We start from the raw sequence: 25,687 nt of genomic DNA, 5'->3' as shown, positions 1-25,687 counted from the left end.
AAATAGTCTATTTGGAAATTTTACCAGAAATTGCTAGAGGCAAGGGACTCTTGGCATACAATCTGCTTGTATATAAGAGGAGACAGCACAGAAAGAAAATCGGACACCGGGTACAGATGGCTGATTAGGGATTCGGCAGAAAGAAAGCAAATGAACTGATTGTTCTTTTGAGGTATGAACTTTGTAAAACACTAAAAATAAAAAGTAGTTTAACTGGGTAGCCAACATTAAGCAAAGGGAATCAATATTTGGCAACATCTTGATTTTAGCTGCCAAGCTGATGATGCTACCCGGGAAATTTTTTTGTTGTTAATCCTCACCTGAGGTTATTTTTTCCATTGATTATTAGAGAGAGTAAAAGGGAGGGAGAGAGGTGGAGAGAGAGGGAGGGAGGGAGGGAGGGAGGGAGAGAGGGAGGAAGGGGGGTGGAGGGAGAAAGGGGTGGGGGAGAGAAACACTGGTTGGTTGCCTCCTTCATGGGGCCGGGGATTGAACCTGCAACCCTCTGATGCTTGGGCTGACTCTCTAACCAACTGAATAACACTGGCCTGGGCTCTAGAAATTTCAAAGTTGCAAAAAGTGACTTTTCCTGCTAGATGAAAGGTAGGCTGGGTGCCCTAGGCAGGCAAAGGTAAGAATGTTGCTGTATATTGGCCTCCCTGCACCAGCACCAAACACTAGTCCTTGACAGCAGAATTGGATGAGTGTCAGGGCTACCTTTAACATAAAGGAAAGGGAGGTATAAGCTGAGAAGAATGGAAAGAATGGAGTCATAAGAAGAAATCTAATAGCATAGGTAAGGACAAGGAGGAAAATATGAAGAACAAGCACTTATATCTTAACTTTTAGCCTTTCTCCATTCTTCATGTCTAATGCGGCAAAATAACTGGGCAAGGACTACTAAGTCAGTGAAGCTGAGTGGAATACAACTGTAGACTGGCAGCCGGCCATGATGACCAAAGGGTTTAAATGCTACTGAGGATTTTACTTCTGTCTCACTATGTTCTCCTACATGATTTGTCCGTACAGCAGAGACATGTAAGTATTCCAGTGACAATTACATCAATAGTTTCAGGACGGAAGCCATTGACTAATGCTTTGAGAAACACACAATATGAAAAGGGAGTTCCCCTTGAAGACAAGGGACACAGGCAAATTCAACCCTTTAAGAACAACAACACATAGACACAGACAACAGTATGGTTATTTCCAAAGGGAAAGGGGGGTGTGGGAAGGAAGAAGAAGGTTTAGAGGGAATAAATGGTGATGGAAGGAGATGTGACTTGGGGTGATGAACACACAATACAATACACAATATACAGATGATGTAATTATAGAATTGTGCACCTGAAACCTATATAAATTTATTAACCAATGTCACTTCAATAAATAAAAAAAGTAAAAATAAAAAGATGAAAGACCATAGTGAGGCAGGCATATTTTCCTCCTTTTGCTGATCTACAGCATGAGGCCTTTAGGCTAACTATGGTTTAATTGGTGTTGGATAAGCCTTATAAAACATGAAGATGGCAAAGGTTCACTTACATTCTTATTTTACTACTTTAATTTATTTAAAATCTCAAACACTTGTGCTTGCAATAATTTCCTAAAAGCAGTAGTGTTCCCTTATATTACCTTAATAAAGCATTTGCCCCTTTCATACAAATGATTTTTACTGTGCTAACAGCTGAACCAATGGTGCAAAACTGAGATGGTACTTACTGCAACAAGGTCTCTGTAAATTAAAATCTGCGCTTTACATAGAAATCTTATTTATAAAAAATACAATACCAAGTACAGTGAGAATGGAGCGTGGAGCAGCAGTGCTCCTTGCCAGGGCATGTGGAGGTGGCTTCTGCTACAGTGCTTGCTTAATGGCACAAGTGAAAAGCTGAATAAGGCAAACACTTGAAGAGGCAGTTTTTTTTGTAAACTTCTTGGGGTGGAGGGAATTTCCTCTTGGAACAGATGCTGATTTGGGATGGCTAAGATCAGGTGTGATATTTGGCTGCACTTGACACATCACATTACAGATGAAGACAGCTGCTGGCTGAGACCAGTTCACTTGTTTTAGGAGAGAGGTTATCACTGTAGCCTTCTGCCTTTACTGTTACAATGTGCAACCTCCAGCTGGTGCCCCCTATGGAGAAAATCACCCCCAAAATCTTCCTAAGTGAGAGATACAAAACAAGCTAAGTTATTAAAAAATTACCTTAGCTTAAAGCTCCTTAAGAACCCTACATGGAGCACTAAGCAACTCTGTTAGCGGTGTGTAGCTCACACAAATGCTTTAACTAGAATAAGTATTCCCACCCACTTGGTACCTCATAGTAATAAACTATAATGACACTGAGAAAACAAACAGATCTTGAAGGATTTTGGCCTCTTCTCATGTCCTCACTTGGAACTTTCCAGCTTTTGTGACGTATTTGACTCCTTTAAATGGCTTGTATTTCTCCCCATACATGTCCAAGCGGTTTACTTTTAAGCCTGTGTCAAAAAGAACAGGTGGGAAAAGAATACATTATTATCCTGGTCACATCAACCAATACAGTATTTGTTAACAGTGAGCACTACACAGTAAATCTGACAGTAACCATGTCCCTAATACCACTTGGAAACAATATCCCTTCTACCATATACAAATTACAGCATTGTGGGGATATTATTCAGTTCAGATTCCCTTGTGGGCAAGGAATGGCTTTTAAGGTTAAGTCTACTTTCTGAATGCAGAACTCCTTTGGTGCTTGAATCAGGGTTGGGGTACAGGAAAACCGTGTGAAACAGGTGATCTCTAAAATCACTGTCCCTGAGAGGTTGGCCCCATAGCAATGTGAAAGGCAAACTGGAGCTATTCTTTCTAGAGAGGGAGTGTTACCCTTCTAAGCTCCTAGTAGCTGACCTCAGCAAAACTCAATTACCCTTAAACACAAATCAAATTTATCCTTACCTGAAATAGCAAGCTGCTGGATCTTGAACTGTATGTTGAGGCTTGGATTTTCTTCTGGCTTGGGTGCTCCAGACTGTAAATTCACCAGTCCTTTAAGACTTGGGAGCTTTTGTGGAGTAATTTTCCCCACATCCCATGTTAGTACCTTAAAAAGACATGAAAAACAAACAGTCTGAACCATTTAATAAAGACAAATGTTCAAAGACACCATAAACTTTTGTACAAAATGAAGCACAGTGTCTTGGAAACAGGAGGCCTGGGACCTTCACCGAGCTCACCACTAATCAGTTCTGAGAGTCTAAATGGAGAGTCAGCAGAGAACCAACATTAGTTGAACATTGACTTTTGGATATAGCACTGTGCTTAGCACTACCTGTATGTTATCTTATAGAAGCCTGTGATGTAGATTTTGTCTTTTTACAAATGAGGAAATTAAGGCTCAGAGGTAAAATGATTGCTCAAGGTCACACAGCTAGATAGGGACAAGGCTGGGATTTGAATCTAAGGCTATCTGATTTCAAATGCTCTTTCTACTATGTCACATTCACTGTTTCTGTCTGAGCCTCAAGTTTATTTTTGTGTAAAATGAGAAGACTGACCTAAACTGGTATTTTAAACGTTCAGCTGTGGAACCCTTTGTTCAAATGAAATCTATAGCGTGGAAGCTCAGTAATAGATGAAAAAGAGAAGCTGGTTTGTGAAGGGCCAGGCATCTGAAGCCCCCCTTCGCTTCTCAGGCCTGTGTGGTTCTTCAAATCCTTAGGACTACATTAGATGATCTTTAATATTCTATGATTTTATTTAAAAATATGCCTTTTTGCCTGGCTGGTGTGTCTCAGTTGGTTGAATGTTGCCCCATGCACCAGGTCACTAGTTCAATTCCTGGTCAGGGCACATGCCCAGGTTGTGGGTTTGATCTCGAGTAGAGGGTGTGCAGGAGGCAGCCGGTTGATGTTTGTTTCTCTCTCATTGATGTTTCTATCTCTCTCTCTGTGAAATCAATAAAAACATATTTTAAAAAAATATGCCTTTCATTTACCAGGCAGTCCAATGACCCTGCTGTTGAAAATAATATTTTTTTACCCAACAAGGAAGCTGAGAGAAAATCATCTTTTGCAGTTTCTCTGAAGACCCTCTACTAGAGGCACATTTATGTAGGGTGAGGACGCGGTTTTCCTAGCCAACACCCCCTGTGGAAAAGTATAAAACAATGCTCTTAAATTTAAAAAAAAAAAAGAGAAAGATCTAAATGATCAATTTCTACAGTAAATGTAACAATAGCCTATATATCTTCTTATAGCCACACAATGTTTTTCTCTTTTTAAAGAGCTTTTATATCTTCTTCCTCATTAGAGAATGAGTGCCTGGATTATCAATGGATGAGCAAAGGTGTGCACACTCTGAGGGGGACAGAATGAGTCTGTTCTGTTCTGAGCGGCAGACGCAGTATTTCCTTCACAGCCACTGGCAAAAGCACAGCACAGTATGCTCTCTATGTTTTGTTAGGAACTTTAGTTTTAACCAAGACTCTAAGGCAGGGGTGGGCAAACTGTTTGACTCGAGGGCCACAATGGGTTCTTAAACTGGACCGGAGGGCCGGAACAAAAGCATGGATGGAGTGTTTGTGTGAACTAATATAAATTCAAAGTAAACATCATTACATAAAAGGGTATGGTCTTTTTTTTTTTAGTTTTAGTTTGCCCAGGGCTGCTCTAAGACCTTCCCTCTAGCCCCTGCCCCAAATCACAAAGTAAAGATTGCAGAAACACGCTCACTCTTGATTTGAGGTGGTTATACCTTGGTAACTGGATCAAATGTATAGCTGCCTTGTGTTGGCGTCAGGTTCATATTCAGCACAACTTTTGGCATGTGAACTGTCACTGTGATTCCTTCAATAGTTTTTCCCATATTCTGCTTTGGTCCAATTGTAATATCAAATCTGCCACAAGAACTGTTCTCCTTAAAGCTGATGCTATGTTTCACATACACTGGTATTGCCACTAGACTAAAAAGATAAAGACACAAAAGCACAGACACACATAATTAATGATATGAGACAGCTCAGGAAGTGACCTTAAAACCTCAGTCCAGGGTATCTACCCTGCCTCTAAGTTCACTATAAGACCTTATACCCCTAGAAGTGCGGATTCTGCATCTGCACTGGGGGTGGGGGTGCAGTGAGTATAGCACATTGTTCTGGTACCACTACACTAGGAATTATACAATTTCTGAGGAGTAAGTATACAAATCAAGATAGAAATCTGAAACTTAATTATAGTATAAACAATTGTGGCAAATAGCCCTAGTTTAAAGAAATGAATTAAGATCTATAGAAAGATAATTTACCATTATGCAAACTAATTAAGCAGTTTGCATGTGGTAAGAGCCAAGAAACAATTCAAATCTCTGCTTTTGAGTCCTGTCCTGATGCTAGCTAAATAACTTCTGATATTTTCTAGGGACAAACTAGCTACAACCCACAACACTAAATCATTCATTTAAACCCCAGTGCAAATTAATTAATTAATTAATTAATGGAAATAAACCCCAGTGCATAGAAGAGTGACTTGGAGCCAGTTAGTTGGGGAATGTCCTGGGAGCTATAGGTAGGTCTGTCTCCTTCTGTCAGCCATGAAGTGTATAGACCATAGTAAAATTATGGCGTGGGTTCATGGTTTTACTCAAATTATACAGTTATACAGTCCCAAATGCTTGCTCTCAGGTACATATTTTACTATGGTCTCATTTACTACTAGTCTATGCTTAGATTCAAGGTACACTGATTATTTTAGACACCTATTTTCACCAGTTCTTGGTTCTCCTGGTGAACCATGGCTAAAGGCAGCAACGATGAACTCAAGAATCCAACTATCAAAATGAAAAGTCAATTCTATTAAGCATATTGATACATGATGGCGGTATCTGGTTGATCAACATACTTTTGTGAGCTGACCCGATATGATATGAGTCGGAAATTTCCATCTGGAGGAATAAATGACAAAACTCTTTCGGATTCCCAACGTTTGAACCGGATGCAGGGGTGGAAGCTGACATCATCTAGCAGCCTGGGGTTCTGCCAGGAAAACAGAACACAACCACCATATTCATAGAGCAAAAGGAACTTGGCAACTCTATTCAGATATGAGAAATTAATATTCTCCCTAAAGATAAAGCAGTCATGGAAGAGTTTGTTATTACGACCACATCATAAGCATAGTTTTACAACGCTCTCAAGTTTGCAAATATTTTATATAATTATTTTACTTGAATCTTAACTATGAAGTAGAAAATCCAAGAGTTTCATTTCCATTTTATAGATGAAAAAACTGAGGTCCAAAGAACCCAAGGTCAGGACAAGTTAGTGGCAGAGACTGAACTGGAACCCAGTTTTCTTGGTTGTTCTTAGTGGCGTGTCATGCTGAGTCTAAAATGATGCAAAAGATTAATGCCCTTGCACACCAGCAAAACAAATAATTCAATGAAATCAATGCTGCAGAATTGCAGAAGCCAGCTAGCCATTTAAGCTACTTCTAGCACACCTAGGCAAAGACCTCTCCTCAGCCTTTCCATACAGGCCATGCTCATCACGTAAGCTGGTGTCCTGGTAAGCTGTGCTAGGATTACTTCTGAGATAATCTTTTACAATCTAAGATACAAGACTGTCTCAGTGTTTATCATTTCATTTAGTGCTGCATATGTATTAAGCATGCAAGGAGCTATAGGACAGGTGAACAAAACCTACCATGAACCCACCCCCCTCACCCCCCACCCCCAGCCCAAAACAAAAACAAAAAAAAACCTACCATGAAAGAAAGGGAAAGGTCAGGCATTCCGGATAACTTAATGCAAGCATCAATGACCCCCTGAATTTCTGCAAAGACTGTAGATCCTGAAGAAAGAAAAAAGGTGATAACATCATCGGATCTGCGTTTTTATGAGTTATCACTGTGTTGAAGTGATGGAGACACCTCCTGGGTGTCAGATATACTGAACCTCTGCACATCTATTATCAGACCAGTGGACAGAGATCCATTACATTCAGCGTCTTCACTGAGTGCCATGGCCCATACCTGACACAGGCTGGAATACGATAATTCTAAGGAAAATCAAACCTGTCTACATCTCTATGGAGTCAAACTTGTAAAACTGCTGGATATGAAGTTAAAATATTTTTCACAGAATTTTAAAATGAGGCAAGTTTCTCATGAAATGGACTAAGCTACCTGTTCACTTTTAAGAAATAGGAGCCATTATTCTGCAATAATACAGCTATTTTCTGTATGATGGAATTTTATAATGAAAAGGGTACTCACTAAAGAAAAGATACTGGTTATAGTTCACAATAACGCAGTTTCATACCAACTAGCTGTGCTACCGTGAGCAGCTTACTTAACCCTTCTGAACTTCAGTTTCCTTAGGTCTAAAATGTGAGGGTTGGAGATGTTTAAAATGTTTGTGCTCTAATACAGCACTGTTGTTTTGTCTGGGATCTTTACTAGAAATACTGCACAAAAAATAGCAGCAAAAGCACGGTGTATGGTAGAAGGACAATAAACGTTAGAATGAATAAATGGCAAGAGGAGAGGTGTACAGGGTAATAATCAGCTTAATGTAAGACAACATAAGATCTGATTTACAAAGATTGGCCGATCTCAACTAGTGGTTATGAAAATTATATGTAATCTCTGAGCAAAATAAATTTAAACCTTAGTCTTTCCACTGAAACTACACTGCCAAGGGATTTCAATTTTCTCTTCAGCTTATGTCAGCTGAACTGTTTTTCCCCCAATAAGACCACATGCACACAATTACCTGATTTATCTATAATTGCATCTATTTCTTCAACGACATCAAAATAGGCTTCATTATTTGTGTACTTTACTCCTGCCCGGCGCCATGGGATGTTGGACAGCTGCCCAGTGGGGAGTGTGTCCCCAACATTACTACTGCCTAGAAACCGGAAAAGAGAAAGCAAAACTAATGCATAAAATGGTCAACAGAAACGCTATTAGCAGGAAAAAAAAAAAAGAATATTTTAGCTGCTTCTTTAATGTTTGGGTTTTTCTTCACTGAAGTTGTGGATGGTTTCTAGAATTGCTGGAGACATATTCATACCAACATGATCAAATTTCTAGAAGACAGAAATAGGCCGTGTGGTCCTCTATCTGCCAAACCAGCTTAAATTCATTTACTTATCTTTTGCTTCCTGTGTGTTAACAGTAACCTAACCTAATTCCAGTGGCTCAACAACAGACTCTCATCCTGCTGCCACTGATAAAAAAAGAGGATGGTTGTTTCAAAACCTTCTGTCGATAAAATGTCTCCACTGAGAATACAGGGTGATAACTAGGTCCTTTGGTATTCAGCTTGGATTCTACATGAGATGCTGCCAAGCAGGCCTCAGTGGAGTAACTGCAATGAAGAACATACTCTGGCCTTTTTCCATTTTAAGGTCAGCACACCCTTTTGGCTAATGTTCAATATCTGGCTAATTTCCTGGTAAACTGACATAGGTTTGAAAATAAATCTGGTTGTCTTAAACATATATCCTTGAACTTTTAAATAGTTACCAATATGGTTAATTTACATTTCCAATTCAAATGTAGTACATGCTTAACAATAACAACACCTTTCATTATGACTATATCACCTACAAAGTATGTGATGAAACTGCTTTTAAAAATCTTATACTGTTATTTGTGTATTTCAATTTTAATTTTTTTTTTTTCCCAGTTCTCTCCCATCCAGAGTATAAGTTTTAGGAAGGAGCACAGACACGCCATCTTATCTTTCCTTGAATTTCTCCTGACATTCAGCCTTGTACAGAGGATGAATAGGAGCTATGGAATGAACGGTTTCTTATAGGCCTCTCTCACCCACTTTAGATTAGTGCACTTGGCGAGGCATTTACAACGGTGGACAGTAGAGTTGGAATAGCACATAACATTTCATAGAAATCTTTCTCTAGAAGACTTTAATTTTTTTCAAAAGAATATTGTCATCTGAATGTACCTAATTTCTAGCCCTAATGAAGAATTAAATCAAAATTGGAAATTTATAACACAAGTACAAGGTCCACAATGCATGAGATATCATAAATAGACTTAATTTCTTGTCTTTCTGTCTTAACACATCTTTTTCATGTATAAATGAGCTGCCAAAGGGAGCACTTGCATGTATAAAACAAAGACCTGGAGGAGACAGTATATACTCTGTGGTAGCAAGTCTCACATTTTCTACACTTTATTGATTGTAGGGTAGCAGCATATGCCAGTTTTTTAATACTATTTTTATTTTTGTCTGGTTTTATTGAGTTATAATTGACATATAACATTATGTTAAGTTTAAGGTATATGATAGAGTGATTTATGTGTATATATTGCAAAATAACTATCATAGTAAGTTTCATTAACATCCATCATGACATTTGCTTCTTTAGAATTAACTGTGATCATTTATTTAGTCTTATTATTTAGTATTAAGTAATAGTAATATTATTATGGTTTTGTAGAAAAACCTATAATAAAAAGTAATAACCAAGAAGTTCTTTAGCATGTAAGACTCAGCAAAATAAATAGATTTTTAAACATGAAAGGAAATATACATCCATTTTAAATTCATCAAACTTTAATTCTGGCCAAATTGGACTATTTTAAGGATCTGCCAGATCATAAGAAATGGTGTTGAGTTGTTTATAAGGTTTTAGTTGCTCAATTCCTAATAAAGTGTATTTTCGCCTCACCTGTAATAGAGTTGACGACAGAACGGAGAATTGTTGGTGGTTTAATCAGTTCTTTCAAAATATTAGATTCAGTAGCCAGTGGAAATCCATTGTCTAACATTTCTTCCAAGAGCTCATACACTATGACCACATTATCCTTAATTGCAGCCTCTGAACACTCACCAAAGTAGTCCTGATAAAATACCACGGAAGGAATGAAGAAAGGCTTGCTAAATACTTTTTGTTCTGAAGGGTAAACTTACAGTTGCGTAATTCAATGAATGTAAAACAAAGGGGGAAAAAACCCTTTGATAGTTCTATATAATATTTTCTTAAATTTCTGGATTGAATTGAATTTCTATTACATATTATTCCAGAAAGTTCAGTGAAGCATTAAACGTGAACTATAAACTCCCCTTGTCCCGATTAGGTACCCCAAAACACACAGATTAAAGTATTTGGCATATTCAGTAAAACGAAAAAAATAAAATGTGAACATCAGATTTCATGACCAATAAAAATCTTGGGAACACTCAGAGAACTGTGTGTGGAAAGCACCATTGTTTCCTGATGACATAATTTATAATACATATAAAAAATAAGGGTTCCATGCCAATGAGAGTTTTCTGTTCTCCTGAAACAGTGAATGGAGCAGCCATGTGTGCTACTGTATACCCTACGTAAAATGGTTTATGCATGGTTGAAGACAGAGAGAGAGGGACAGTAGGACAGACAGCACAGCAAAAGCTGGATAGTTAAAAAATATAATAATGTGTCCCCCCCAACTATCTTGGGTAATTTAAGTTCAAAGATAATGAATAACCAACCTGAAAAGTGTCAGCAACTCGATGTAGGAATTCAATTACAAAGAGAGGTGGCACTTCAGTCTGTATGACAGACACAAAGAAGAGCTTATCCCTATAGATACTGATGAGGTAGTGGTGAGGTGTTGAAATGACAGGTGGTACATTTTCAACATCAGCAGCTTTCTCTTGAGCTTCAAAGAAGTAATCACAGACAGACTGGCTCACAACACTCTTCCAGTGCTTCTCTAGAAATATGTCACCGGAACAGTTTATGAGAAATAGACTGTGGATCATTTTCTGGGGGGAAAAAGTTTAAATTTAGTATACATCAAAGGTATCTTTATATTATCCTGACACCAAACCCAGAAAAGGCAATACAAGAAACTATAGACCATTATCATTTAAGAACATGGAAGCAAAACTTCTAAACAAAATACCAGCAACTAAATCCAGCATCATAAAAAAATACTATACTGATATACCTTGACCAAGTGCGATTTGTTCCAAGAATGCACAGATGGTTTCAACATATGAAAATCAATTAACACAATACACAGTATCTATACTAATAAAAGGGTAATAAGCTAATTAGACCAGATGTCTTTCAGATGCCTTCTTGACAAAGCCACGGTGGCAGGGACAGAAGTAGAGACAGTTAGGAGTGATCAGGCTGGCAGGGGAGAGCAGTCAGGGGCGATCAGGCTGGCAGGCAGAGTTGGTCAGGGGCGATCAGGTAAGCAGGGGAGCAGTTGGGGCGATCAGGCAGGCAGGGAGGTGAGTGGTTAGGAGCCAGTGGTCCCGGATTGCAAGAGGGATGTCCGACTGCCGGTTTAGGAAGCAAAACTCCTAAACAAAATACCAGTGGGATTAGGCCTAAATTGGCAGTCAGACATCCCTGAGGGGTCTTGGATTGGAGAGGGTGCAGGCTGGGCTGAGGCCCCCCCACCCCCGTGCACGAATTTCGTGCACCGGGCCTCTAGTTAGAAACATAAAATACCACCCAATAAAATTTCCTGCAATGATGTATATGTCCTGTATCTGTGCTGTCCAATACAGTACCACTAATCACATGTGACTAATGAACACATGAAATTTGGCTAATGCAACTGATGTACTGAAGTTTTAATTTTAATTAATTTTAATTATATGTAGTTAGTGGTTACCATATTGGACTGGGCAGCAAATGTGCTGAACTTATAATTAAGAGAAATAGTTGAAGGGTATGCTTCTTGTATAGTTAGAAGCCAAAGTGTGTTCTAATAAATTATTTAGAGCAGAAATTATATTTAAAGTAGCTGACATATGTTCTCTTCTTCAACCATTTATCTTATAGAAAGAATAGTTCACATGTATCTGTGGTATTCCATTGCTTCAATATACCCTAAAAGACTGCTGTTCTTGAAACAAGCAACTTTGAAGTTTTCTTTATTTTTAGAGGCCAGATTCCTACTCATCGTTTTAAGCTGGTGAAAAATTCTTTCCAGGAAAAGTTTCCACCAAAGTTGCTTTCATTGGCAGTAGTTCAGATCTCAGAAGAATACAGCTCGTTAAACTGGCCATCTGGATTTATTGTTATCCTTAGTGCTGAGATGAAAGCATAACACTTTGTAGCTTTCATTAGTGCTTAGCTTAAACACCCATTTTAACCTTCTAATATACGAAAAGAGAGCTTATTTCCTGTATCCATATTATGACCAAGGGCCTAATGCATATAACAATTAAATAAATATCACTTGCAGCCTGTTTCTTCCGCTACTTACTCTTTTAGTAGCTGCACTTAACTTCTTTTATTATTATTATTATTATTATTTTTTTTAAAATATATTTTATTGATTTTTTACAGAGAGGGAGAGAGATAGAGAGTCAGAAACATCGATGAGAGAGAAACATCGATGAGAGAGAAACATCGACCAGCCGCCTCCTGCACATCCCCCACTGGGGATGTGCCCGCAACCCAGGTACATGCCCTTGACCGGAATCGAACCTGGGACCTTTCAGTCCGCAGGCCGACGCTCTATCCACTGAGCCAAACCGGTTTCGGCTTCTTTTATTATTTTTAAAAACCTCCTGGGAAAAGCTACACACACACCACCACCACAACTATCTTTTTGTTCTTAGTGACTTTGAGCCAGAAAACAGAATTCTCCCAGTTATTTTAAAGCCACCTGAGAAACTGTCTTCAGAGGCAGTCCCATCAGAGCTTTGCCTACAGCTTAAATACTTCATAAATCCCCTTTACCAAATGTTGGACATACTCATCCTGATGATACATAATCAGTGCAATTACAATAGTCAAAATATCCTTGGAGGAGAAAAAAGAAAATGTATTCCCTCTATATAGAACAGAATAAAGGCATGGAAGGCAAGAGAGGCCTATCCAAGGTGAGAGAATGAGGCCAGAAAAGAATCTGGCTCACCTGATTCTCAGCCAATATGTTGACTGTTTATACACTCAACAGGTAGTTTTGAATGTTTTCTATATAAATAATGGGGAGACAGGGGTGAACAAAATACAGTCCCTGAACTTAAGTGTTTAGAGTTCAACAAAGAAGGCAAAAAGCTCAATACAATAAGATGTAAATCCTATTATGACAGGGGAAATGCAGTGTACTATAGAAATTTGCGAGGCTTTACGGTGAGAGAGAACACAAGATAAAGAAATCCAGTAAAATTTAGCAACTTTAGAAGGTGAGGGGAATGGTGAGATGAAATACGCAGAGATGGGTTCACTTTGTCCTCAGGGCAACGTCAAATCATTTTTATGGTTTTATGCAGGGGATTCATACAATCCCATTTACAGTTTTAGGAAGATTGCACTGTGGCAAATGCATAAAAGGGAAACTGGCTATTGTGAGACCAGATGAGAGATGAGTTATGGTTGTAGCCTGAACTAGAATGTTGACAGTAGGGATGGAGTAAAATAAAAAGAGAAACATTTTGGTTTGAGCAAAGACTGGGGAGGGAGAAGAGGAGAGTATGAGAGGGAAAATGAGGCATTGAACCCTAGTTCTGTAAGATTAGACCCAATTCTGGTTATATTTGAATCAAATAGACAGATGCAAAAGATATATGGGTCTGGTGCTCCCAAGAGAAGCCGAGTTGGAAATAGATTCGTTTAATAATCATTTTTGTTAATGGGAATTGTAATTCTAAGGAGAATAAAACTACAAAGAGAGAGTGTGAATTGAAGAGAGTCTGTGAAAGGAACTCCAACATTTGAGTAGCAGCTGGGTCAAGGAAAAGTGCCTAAAAAAAGAATATTTGGATGCGCTCTCCCTCCTGGGAGTCAGCCGCACTTTTTCCTTCCCCTTCTTCTTCCCCCCACAGGCATTCATCTCCTAAACGCTAAGGGTCCCCATGAGACTTGCAACCAGGAGAGCAATGGGCAGTGGCACCTCATCCCGGACTAACCCCCCAAACTGTCTCCAAGGCCCTCTCTCTCTGACTTTCCTGTGAGCTGGTATCAGTTCCGCCTCGGCTCACCTCCTTCCCATCTGTTCTAGAGCCAAAGCACCCGCCTAGCCTCTCCTGTTGCTGCTTCTATCCCAAGACCCTCCTCGCTTCACTGTCCCATTTTAATAAACATACTCTAAAAAAAAAAGGATAACAAAAAAGCAGAGAAGGTAATGGTTTTTTAGTAACAATAGTGTGTTAGTGTGTTTCCAGAAGAATGGAGTTTTAAACATTGTAAATGGCACAAAACAGTTCAAGCTACAAGAACTGAAAGTGTTGATTTAAGTTTCTCAACTTTCTTTTCATTATTACCTGCTAAAGGAGCCTTTTCAGACTCCCCTTCTATCATACCCCTCCCCTAGAAAGTTTCAAACCACAAGTATATACTGTATATTTCTTTATGTACTGTTGAGATATCTGTGCTTTATAAAAAGAATATGATTTTTTCTTGTCCCTACTGAGAATATATAATTTAACACAGAGAGGATGTTGATGATCTTATTAAAAGCAGTTTCAGTGACAGTTTAATGGAAAACTGGAAACCAGGTATACTGCAAAGGGCTGAGGAATGAGAAATAAGTAGCAAGAAGTGGGAAAACAGAGATAAGGAGAGCAGATGATACATTCAAGAACTCTAGCTGTGAAGGAAATGAAAGGACAGGCAAATAAATGGGTGTAGCACATAAAGCTAAGGAAGAATATTTTTAAATTGGAAAGAAAAGGTGTGAGCAGAGGGGGGAAGGCTGATGATGTAGGGGAGAGAATAACTAAAAAAAGAAAGAAAACCCTGTAAAAGTAGGAGAGGATGGCATTGGTCAACTAGGTGAAAGGATTTGTTTTCCATAAGGAGAAGGGACATTTTTTCCTCTTTAAACAAATGGGAAGAAGGTTTACATATTTGGTTGCAGGAAGACGATGGCTTTTATTTTCTCTGTGTAACAGGAAGGAAGGTAATTTGCAGATGGAGAGAGAATTCCTCTTCTTTACAAATACCATTTCCTACCCACGAATTGAGATACTACTGAGCACCTTACAAGTATCTACCCTGCAGGGAACTCCAATAGGTGAATGCTTCTTAGAAACACTGTAAAAATCCCAAGATTCAATATGAAAAGCTAATCTGATTGCAAAGAGAGCTTTCCTACTAAAGATACGTTAAATTTTGGATAATTCTTCATTCATCTCATTTCTCCACTTTTCCTATGGTTTCATGTCCTCCCTTCTTTCGAGAACGAACACTTCCATTTGTCATTTTGAATTGTTAATGCTATACATTGGTTAACTGGTTTTCTGCACCGAAGATAATGGTGCAGCCGGGTCAAGGAAATGGTGCCTAAAAAAAAAGAATATTTGGGCCCAAACCGGTTTGGCTCAGTTGATAGAGCGTCGTCGGCCTGCGGACTGAAGGGTCCCAGGTTCGATTCCGGTCAAGGGCATGTACCTTGGTTGTGGGCACATCCCCAGTAGGGGGTGTGCAGGAGGCAGCTGGTCATGTTTCTAACTCTCTATCCCTCTCCCTTCTTCTCTGTAAAAAAAAAAAAAAAAAAAAAAAAAAAAAAAAAAAAAATCAATAAAATATATATTTTTAAAAAAGAATATTTGGACGCATTCCTAAAAACAAACAAACCTCAAGCTTTTCAGGAACCTTGCCTGCCGGGAGCCGGTCCATGCTTGCTGTTTCAAGGGACCTGGCATATATGGCATACTGTTCTTAATATGTTTGCTCACCTTCTTGGCACTATGTGTTTTAACCAAGGTCTCTGAGAAAGGTTGTTTCCCCAGGTAGGGATTTTCCCCTGAAGTTAGGGAGGGAATAAAACCTCTTAACTAAGTGCCAGGCGGGTAATTAATCACTTTAACTATGAACAATCATGCTTAAGCTACATAATCTTTACTCCCTGGAATGGAGATAAGAAACGGCCTAACCTTTGGAATAGAGATTGATAGGATTGGAATCAACTGGTATAAATACAGATGTAACAAGACAGAACTTAGAAGACAGAACTTAGAAGACAGAACCTACACAGAACCTAGAGACAGAAGAACTTCGCTGGAGAGAACATGGCAAAAGATCCTGGACAGAAACTGGCAACAGAACCTAGAGACAGAACCTAGCGAGAGAACATGGCTGAAGAACCTAGAGACAGAACCTGGCTACAGAACCTGGATAGAACATGGCAAGAGAACCTGACTAGAACCTGGTGACTGAACCTGGCTGGAGAACCTGGAGAACCTAGCAAGAGAACATGGACACAGAACCTGGCTGGAGATCCGAAGCAGAACCTCTCTGGAGATCCAGACCAGAACTTGGCTGGAGATCCTGGCTAGGCTGCTGATCAACTGAACGCTGTCTCTGTGTCCTTCCTTCTTCGCGGACTCCGTCTACGCCTTTGGGAACCCCTGGACCTGTTGGGGTTGGACCCCGGCACTTGCCCACCTCCATAAGCGTCTGTTCCGTGCTCCAAGGGAAGAAGGTCACGTCTGCACCGGCAGTCTCTCCATTCAGTAGCCGACTCTCTAACTTCCTAATCCTCAAATCCAGCCACCCGGCCTCAGACTCCCACGGGCTCCTTGAAACCCTGGCAGCATCTCTTGTCCCTGATAACATTCCCCCAAACAAAACCAATACTTCTTACCCTATTACTACACGAAACTCCACCTGCTTTGTTCTCACCTTGGACGTCTCCTTCCGGCTCACTCCCCATGCTTTCTTCCTGTTATCCTTCTACCATCCCTGCCTAAACCACCGTCGCAAACCCGATACACCCCAAGTTCCACAAAATTCCTCCTCCTCGTGCGAGGGCTCCCGATTTTATCGAGGCACCACCTTCTTAACCACGTACGCTCTCAGCTTCGGCTCCAGATCCAAGCCCCATCTACCAAGTGCGAGCAGCCACACTGGCCATCGATCTCGCGTACTCCTCGCCACCTCCTGCTTAGGTTCCCACCACCTGTCAGTCTTCGGGGCGGCAACACCCTCCTCACTGTATTCCCCGCACCTGGCGCCTCCAGGCGCCACCCTCTATCCTAACAGGATGTGCGCTCAGGTCTGTCCCGGGTTTGGTTCTCCTAAGCAGAAGCCTGGGGCTGAGGTCCGAGTCGTCGGTACTCCAGCTCACGGTGGGTGACAAGACCTTCTTCCCGCGCCGGAGAACGGAGGGCGACCCCAATGAGCCTGAGCCGCTCGGGCCTGGAGCCTGAGAACACAGGGCTGTAGGGGCACCGTCCCTTCCGGCCCGGCTGGCAAGAAAGCCCGGAAGGCCAGGAGGGAGATCGCGGCCCCGGCCCGCAGCGCGGGAGACGCTCCCGCAAGCCCAGGATCGTCAGCCTACGCCCCCGTTTTCCAACCGTCCCCAGGACGCAGACTCCCCGCCCCTCACACTCACCCCGACACCTGGGCCTGTCAGTGATTCGGCGCCGGGTCCTTTCCGCACCGGGACTGAGGCAGCGGAGTAGGCTGTGAGGACCCCGCCGTTGGAGTGCCCAGTAGATTGCCTGACTGACAACTTCAAGGAGACCAACGAGGTCTACAGATTTGGAAAGGTTAAGTAAGCGGGAAGGTGTTGAATGAGAAGAAATACATCTCTTGAGTTTTAGGGTTTAGATTTCCCGAGATTTCAGAAGAATGAGGGGGTTTCGCGTTCCTGGACTCAGGCGCTCATCCGCAACCTAACACAATCTGAGGGGGGACGGGTTGGCCCCGTACGAGGAGGGGCGGGACCAGGAAGGGGCGGTACTAGCCGATGGGTGGAGCTGAGGGGTCGAGCCAATGATTGCGGGCGGGAGAGGCGTGAACTGGGAGGAGCCGAGAGGGAGGGGTTTGTAAAAACGGAGGCGGTGTTACGAGGCGGGGGCGGTACCGCAGCGCCGAAGGGGTGGGGCGCACGCTGGATCCTAAGTGGGGTGGGAGCGCGAAGATGGCCACGGCAGAGGAGGAGCCGAAGCCCAAAAAGCTGAAGGTGGAGGCGCCGCGAGCGCTGAGGTGAGCGCTACCTGCGTGGGGTGGAGGGTGGCGGCGCCGGCCTCTAACCGGGGCCTACGTGTGGGTTGCACTGGGTGGTGGCCTGGCTGCCGGTGTGGGGCCAACGCGTGGATGCCGCTCTTCGGGGTGCAGCCCGCATGGCCGCGACCTCTCGCCGCGTGCCCGCCCCATTTGGCGGAGTCGCCTCCTGTCTGGGAGCGGCTCCAGCCGCCCTTGGCCAATCAGAGCGCCGGCAGCGGGGGCCGAGCCGGCTGTGGGCAGGCTGCGGGCGCCACGTGGGAGTCCTCCCGCCTGGGCTGCGGAGAGTCCGGAGAACCGAACCGGACCAGAGCAAAGTCACATGCCGCCGCCGCCGCCTCTTTCCTGGGGTGTGACGTGGAGGAGGCCCAGCGAGTTCCCTGCCCTGGGGCAAAGACAGAATTGTTGGGGGTTTTTCGTAAAAGGGAGACTCGGCTTTGCTTTCCTTACACACTCTGGACGCTGGCGCTTTTGCAGAGTCTGCCAGCGACCCAGCCCCAGCCGCCGAGGCTTGGTTGCGGGGTGAAGGTTGGGGGTGGGAGCGGCATTTAGCTGAACGGATAGGAAAGGCTGCTTTTCCTTCTTTTTTTTTTTTTTTTTTCTCTCTCTCTGCATTTGTTGGCTTCAGTGAGGACAGCCCTGGGCCTAACACCTGCTTCACATGTGATTGATGTTGCAACTTTTACTTACAAAAAATTGTTAAATATTCCTTCGTATAAAGGGCAGCGTGCACAGCCCTTGGTGATTTTGAAATGTTCATTGGAAGGCAGTGGTTTTTCTAATTAAAAACAACCATATCAAATTGATTTAAAACTATCGGGACAGTCCTCATTATACAAGAGGAATCTCATTTCTTCCAACATCATTTCCTTCTAAAAGAATGGATCATTCGTAATGGAAAAAAGGGCACGTACTGGCCCAAATCGAGGCCAGTGCCTTGTGGAGGAAAGGGGCCACGTGCTAACCTGACAAGCGCAGGGGAAGCCTGCATGGCAGTTTTGCAGACTCAGACTTAAAAGTAACCACAAAGGGTGGTCTGAAATTAAACTTCAGCTAAAAGCAGTTACGGTGGGTAGTTACGTCCTAGGCCGGTATCTTCACTGACAAGGTCAACCTTTATCTGTCTTTTTGCATCGACTATAATAACATACCCTTTGAAATGTCTGGGTAACTTGTAACTTCCCTTTTTCTGGACCCCTTGGGGCACAACCTAATGTGCTGGGCGGCAGGACAGATACCACAAATTCCTTCATTGTTATCATGTTAATTGGTCCTGCACCCACCTAAGTATGTGTCTATCATTTTACTTTTTATCCAATCCCAGGGGTTTCCCTGCTCTGCTTTCTCCTGCCTCTCTAGTCTATCACCAGTGGATTTCAAGTAACCCACCTACATCCCTTTCCTTTGATTGCAATGTATAAACACAGATGTAACCAGCCCATTCTTCGGAGCATTATCTCAGTTCATTGAGGTTCTGCTTCCCGGCTCAAATAAACTCACAAAAATTCTTTACAGGTTTCAATGTGTTTTTTTTTGTTTTTTTTTTTTTACGTTAACAGCCTTTAATGTATTTCTACTACCTTCAAAGGGTTAGTGTCCCTACCTTGTATGAAGAAAAGAAACCTTTAAGAAATCAGGATATTCTTTTTTAAGCTTTCAAACTATAGCGTAAAGCAGCGATTTTCAACCGGTGTGCTGCAAGAAGTTTTAAAACATGCAATACCTGAGTATTTAGTCAGGGGCTCTGATCTCTTTTCCCTTTCATTGTCAAATTAAAAAATGACAATAGCCAGCACAGCAATAGCCATCTGGGTGTGAATGAATCAAATTTATACGTTTTTTTTTTGTTTTTTTTTTTGGTGTGCTGCAGAATTTTAGTGATTAGTTTATGTATGCTATGAGATTGAAAATCTCTGGAGTAAAGAAAGCAAGGGATTTTGAATCAGACCTACCTTGGTTCAAGGCCTGTGCTTTCCCTATGTGGTCCATTCCTAGAGTACTTACTGTCTTAAAAGGCACCTCCTCCACAAAGTTTCCTTTTTCCAAAGTGGAAATCAGATGCAACTTTTCTCTACTTTCCTACTGAACATACTGCTTTTAAGTTTTCCCTTAAGTGCATCATTTTCAAAGTGCTTTCCTATTTTACAGATGAGGAAATTAATGCCAAATGAAATAGTTAAGGAACTGAAATATGAACCCAGAGCATGTGGGTGCAAGTTTATTGTTGTTTGACTCCACTGTACCTACTTTTATGAGCCACCCAAGGTGCTTATACATCAATAAAACTAATGATAAACAATGTTTAATACTTAAGTATGTTTGTGCTAGGCACTGTTTAAGCATTTTACCTATTTTTACTCATTCAATCCGCAACAACACTACAAGGTAATTACCGTAATTATCCCTATTTTACCGAGCAAGCATAGAGAAGTTAAGTAATTTATCAAGTCACCTATCTAATAAGTGATGGGGTTGGGATTTTAATCCAGAGAGTCTCATTCCATGTCTGTACTCTGTTACCAGGCTATACTTATTAACTTAAAGCAATTTATGCAAAAACCCTAAATTGTTAACTCAGTTTTTGTTTTTTTGTTATTTTTGCCCCCTTTTTTTTTGTTAGCATACAGAACTTTTTATGTTGAAATAGGTGGGCATCTGATACAAAATAATTCTTAAATATATATATATATGTCATTAGTGTCTATTTCAAATTTGTGAAAGTCCTTAGGCAGCTGAAGCTCATTTTATACACTATGTCCTTAGTGCCACCTGTAGACTTGAAGTTAAAATATTAGACACTTGAGTATTGGGACAAATCTCTTAATTTTGTGTGAAGACCTTTTGGGATCGGCTGCTCCTACTTTTTTTGTTTTTTAAATATATTTTATTGATCTTAGAGAGGAAGGGAGAGCGAGAGAGAGAGAGAGAGAGAGAGAGAGATCAATGATGAGAGAGAATCATTGATTGGCTGCCTCCTGCACGCCCCCTCCTGGGGATCAAGCCCGCAACCCAGGTATGTGCCCTTGGCCGGAATCGAACCTGGGACCCTTCAGTCTGCAGGCCGATGCTCTTTCCATTGAGCCAAACCGGCTAGGGCTGCTCCTACTCTTATTATATTAGTTTGGTTTTAAGTGTCACAGTGTGATAAAGCACTGAGTGATTAGACTGCATGCATTATCTATGATGACTTGTTTGACAGTTCAGGGGCTAGCTGCCACTTTCGGTGGATTTTTAAGGAGAATGATTTATAAAGTTTAAGCATAGTTTAATGTGTAGATCAGTCATTGGGGAACAAATTTATGAGATATATTTTTAGAGATCAGGGAAAGAGGATTTAGGCCTTTGTGAAAATTTCAGTTAGCTCTGAAATAGGGATTTTCAACCGGAGGACATTTGACATTGTATGGAGTCATTTTTGATGGGAGGTGCTACTAGCACATAGTGGGTGGAGTTCCAGGATTTTGTTAAACATCCTATAGCGCACAGAAAGTTCCCTATAACAAAGAATTATCCAGCCCCAATTGACAATAGTGTTGAAATAGAAAAAACTTTGCCCTAGGGAGAACATCTGACAAGTGTAGCCTTTATTTTTCTAAGTTGGGTTGCTTTTCAGGTTATAGCAGCTACTGAAGTTCCAAAGAAATAAACACTCTAACATGATTTCACATTGGGTTTGGGGAACAAAAGGGAACATTAATTGAATGCCAGACAGTATACGAGGGACTTTATGTATACTTTCTTAATTGTTCCAGCAACCTGTGAGGTAGGAGTAATGATCCCCATATTACAGCTGAGGTATTTAGAGCTGAAAGAAGTTGAGAAGCATTTTTGGGAACTGCTCATTAGATGAAGATGTTCCACCAATATTACCTATATTTAGGTCCTCTTAGTTTTCTTTTCTCTACTTTGGAAATCTCATCCAAGTTCACTTCTTTAGCGGTCACCTCTAAGAGGATACGGTTTCTTCCAAGGCTTGTTCAGCACATGCCAAGTCTGTTCTTTGAATCAGTATTTCAAGTGACTGCTATTTTTATCATGGCACTAAACATTAGGGACCTATATATAGAGAGGTAAGACCCAGGTTTCATCCTCCTGGTGGAAATGAGTGGGGTTTGGGAAAATGGTACCCGAGGATAATGAAGGATGACAAAGAGTTAACCAGGTGTGAGTAGGGTGCCTGGCTTTGTAGGAAAGTTTGTTTTGAGGTAGAAATGGAAGATAGCTGCTCCTTGGGAAGCTACAGATGATTTGGTCTGACTTGTAGCAGAAGGTGTATGGAGTCCCGACATTGTACTGGATGCTTTCACATGTGTGAATATCCTTTAGCTCTCAGACCAATTTTACTATTTACTAAATACCTCCTTCTGAGTGGCTTGCTGCCACTTCAAAATCATATATGTCAAACTAAATTAATCTGTTGTCTTACATCTGCACCTTCATCCATGGTTCCTGCATCTGTTAATGGCACCACTAACTTGTCTTTCTCCAAAGTTTGGAACCTAGATACTTGACTCATTTTCTAGTCACACAGAATTTTCTAAGTCTTCTTCAATAATGTCTCAGAAATGCCTTTCCTTTTCAATTTCTGCTGCCACAACGATTTTAGACTTCATCTTGCTTGGACTTTGTATTGGCTTCCTAACTAGTCTCTCTACTTCCAGTCTCAAGTTCTGTCTAATCTTTTTCAGGCACAACTTTACTTACTCATCATCCTATATAATAAAACCCTAATATGCAAATTGACTGAACAGTGGAATGAACTGATCGCTGTGATGCACACTGAAGTGCTTGGAGCCCAAGGAAAATGGGAAGACCTCTAGGAAAAAGAGAGACATTGGAAGCTGTGTTTCTGCCCTGGCTGGTTTGGCTCAGTTGGTAGAGTGTCAGCCTGCAGACTGAAGGGACCTGGGTTCGATTCCAGTTAAGGGCACATGCCCCGGTTGCAGGCTCGATCCCCAGTAGAGGTCATGCAGGAGACAGCCAATCAATGATTCTCTCTCATCATAGATGTTTCTGTCTCTCCCTTTCTGAAATCAATAAAAAAAATTTTTTTTAAAGAAAAAGAAAATAAAAAAGAAAACTTTCTGATTTTAGGTCTAGGCCTAGACTAAATAAAACATGAGGCTGATATGCTCCTTTTTACCTGGAATATGGCTTTACTTCCCTTTTCATCAATTAAAATCCTGTGTGCAAAATGTTCACAGTTAAGTAGGGAAAAAAAAAGAATCAAAATAATAAAGAGCATTCTGGTCAGGATGGAAACCAGCAGAGCAGTGATTTAGAGCATGTCTTTGGAATCTGACATCTGGTTTGACTCTTGGTTTTTATTAACTGGTAATTCTAGGAAGCTTGCTTACTGACCCCATGCCTCTGTTTTCTCACCGATGAAAGGGATGTAATAATAGTACCTACCTCAAAAGATTGTTGAGAGGATTTCATGAGGAAATGGTTATAAAATTGGCACATAGTAAGTCTTCATACGAAATATCTCAGGAGACTTTTTCCACTTTCCTGTTAGCTGCTATTATGGAGTACTGTTTATTCTGCTTTTGGCTCCCCACTCTGCTCTAAATGCAGCAGTTACAAACTCAAAAGGAAAATGAAAAGATGTAGATATTCTCAAGAACAGGTAAATATCTTCAGGGACTGAAATGGAAAGGAAATTTACAGTTAGACGTTGGGTTCAGAGGCTGGTAGAAATAACTCTGTGCAGGGGAACTGGAGTTAGACATTCTGGATGAAACTGGGAGCTGGGCTGGGTCTGAATGAAAAAAAAGCTGAAGTCTTCCACTTCCAGCTGTTGCTTTAAAAAGCTGTGGACCTGAGGTGGTGACACAGTGGCAGAACTGCCAGATGGCTCGGAGTTGGGAACTGTAGTATCTCCACTGTCACCCGGTACAACAGCACCGAGCTTGGAGATAGCGGGCTCTGGAAGAGGGAGGGGCAGCTTACTTCAGGAAAAAGGAAGGGAAAGTTTGAGCTTACAAACATATGAGGAAGACCATTACTTAGACAATAACACAAACACCAGAAGATAAATTCACTCAAAACCTAACCGAATTACTAGAGCAATTTCAAAATGACTTCAAGTATTTTAAATATCTTTAAAAAGATAAAAGAAGTAATAGCCATTAAGGAACAACATGTTATAAATAAAAAATAGGTAGATATGAAGTAAATGGTGATGTAAAAGAAAATAAAAGTTACTGAAAATAAAAAAAGTAAGATGGTTAAACTTTAGACCAAATATATTTGAAGGGAAAGTTAGCAAATTGAAAGATAGTACTGAATAATTCACCCAGATGTAGCACAGAGGAATAAAGAGAAATTAAGAGATGTGAATGTAAATTGAGAGGCTCCAACTTAATTTAACTGTGGGTTCCAAAAAGAGGAAATAGTGTAAGTGGTGGAGAGGTCATATCAGAAGACATGATGACAGAATTTTTCAAAAATTATGAAAGAACAAAGCCCTCATGTTGAAAGGTTATTTTAGGTATATAGGAAGACAAAAACAAAAAATCCACACTAAAACTATAGGAATTTCAATCATAATTATATTAACTGGAGGCCCTGTGCACAAAATTCGTGCATTGGGGTGGGGGGGGGGGAGAGTGTCCCTCAGCCCAGCCTGCACCCTCTCCAATCTGGGACCCCTCGGGGGATGTCCGACTGCCTGTGGGATTGGGCCTAAACCACAGTCGGACATTCCTCTCACAATCCGGAACAGCTGGCTCCCAAACACTCACCTGCCTGCCTGCCTGATTGTCCCTGACTGCTTCTGCCTGCCAGCCTGAGCACCCCCTAACCACTCCCCTGCCAGCCTGATCGATGCCTAACTGCTCCCCTGCTGGCCTGGTCGCCCCCAATTGCCCTCCCATGCTGGCCCAGTTGCCCCCAACTGCCCTCCCCTTCCAGCCTGGTCACCCCCAACTGCTCTCCCCTGCAGGCCTGATCGCCCACAACTGCTCTCCCGTGCAGGCCAACTTGTGGCTGTGGTCACTGCCATCTTTGAGGGTGTGACAATGAGCATATTCCCTCCTTATTGGCTGTGGGCACCACCATCTTTGAGGGTGTGACAGTCAATTAGCATATTCCCTCCTTATTGGCTGTGGGTGCCACCATCTTTGAGGGCGGGGCAGTAATTAGCACATTCCCTCCTTATTGGCTGTGGGTGCTGCCATCTTTGTGACGGTGTGAGCATCAATTAGCATATTCCCTCTTTATTAGATAGGATGTATATAAAAAGAATCTGAAAATTTAGACACCAAAAATTTAATAGTTGCTCTAAATGGAAGGATTGAGGTTATTTTTGTTTTCTTTTTTTTGTGTGTGTGTGTTATCCAATTTCTCTACACAGAATATATAGATTAGGGCTCTTGATTTTAAGCTGGAGAAACTTGATATACACTGAATACATAATTTGGCTGAGTATGAGTGGCTAAATATCATAGTTAAAGAATGTACCTCTGAGATACTAAGTAAATCTGGAACTTCGTAAAATAAGTATTATGATTTTGTAATAGGTTGTAATCTTTTCATTTATACGTCTGAAATTCTAAAAGCTCTGTAAACTGGAAGTTTTTAAAAAAGTGTGAGGTGAATTAATTTGATAGCAAAACTTGAACTGATACAAGGCTCTTTGTAGTATTTGTCTGACACAAATGTATATGTTTTGCTCTAGAAATATTAGTCTGTTAGTGGTATGCAGCATGAAACCCACCTGGGAAGTTTGCAAAATATACAGTATGTGTAGTGTA

General features: G+C 41.3%; 2 protein-coding genes across 2 annotated transcripts in view; one reads left to right on the top strand and one right to left on the bottom strand.

The window, feature by feature from the left end:
• Window positions 1-340: 340 nt before the first annotated feature.
• AP3M1 (adaptor related protein complex 3 subunit mu 1) lies at window positions 341-17,365 on the bottom strand. The gene is made up of 9 exons (XM_081105248.1): window positions 17,317-17,365; window positions 10,499-10,774; window positions 9,693-9,864; window positions 7,763-7,900; window positions 6,754-6,839; window positions 5,890-6,023; window positions 4,748-4,955; window positions 2,951-3,095; window positions 341-2,490 (listed from the first exon to the last, which is right to left on the bottom strand). The coding sequence occupies exons 2-9, from the start codon at window positions 10,769-10,771 to the stop codon at window positions 2,390-2,392; spliced, it is 1,257 nt and encodes a 418-aa protein (XP_080961374.1). The 5' UTR covers window positions 10,772-10,774; window positions 17,317-17,365; the 3' UTR covers window positions 341-2,389.
• Window positions 17,366-17,804: 439 nt separating this feature from the next.
• Window positions 17,805-25,687, top strand: part of ADK (adenosine kinase) — a 474,216-nt gene continuing 466,333 nt past the window's right edge. The window contains exon 1 of the mRNA XM_081105246.1: window positions 17,805-17,912. Coding sequence (XP_080961372.1) covers window positions 17,848-17,912 — 65 coding nt within the window. The 5' untranslated portion in view covers window positions 17,805-17,847. The remainder of the gene's footprint in view (window positions 17,913-25,687) is intronic.

The sequence above is a fragment of the Myotis nattereri genome (genome assembly GCF_964212035.1).
Source record: "Myotis nattereri genome assembly, chromosome: 13".
NCBI classification, from domain to species: domain Eukaryota; kingdom Metazoa; phylum Chordata; class Mammalia; order Chiroptera; family Vespertilionidae; genus Myotis; species Myotis nattereri.
The sequence above is the reverse complement of the archived record's forward strand: the minus strand, read 5'-3'. Positions and strand labels throughout refer to the sequence as shown.

Bases quoted from the DNA above. Each gene is read 5' to 3' on its own strand.
- AP3M1 (XM_081105248.1), bottom strand. From the start codon at position 10,771: ATGATCCACAGTCTATTTCTCATAAACTGTTCCGGTGACATATTTCTA. The intron at 4,956-5,889 runs GTATGTTGATCA...TTATCTTTTTAG, and splicing joins TATCGGGTCAGCTCACAAAA to TCTAGTGGCAATACCAGTGT. The intron at 3,096-4,747 runs GTATAACCACCT...TGTCTTTTTAAG, and splicing joins CATTTGATCCAGTTACCAAG to GTACTAACATGGGATGTGGG.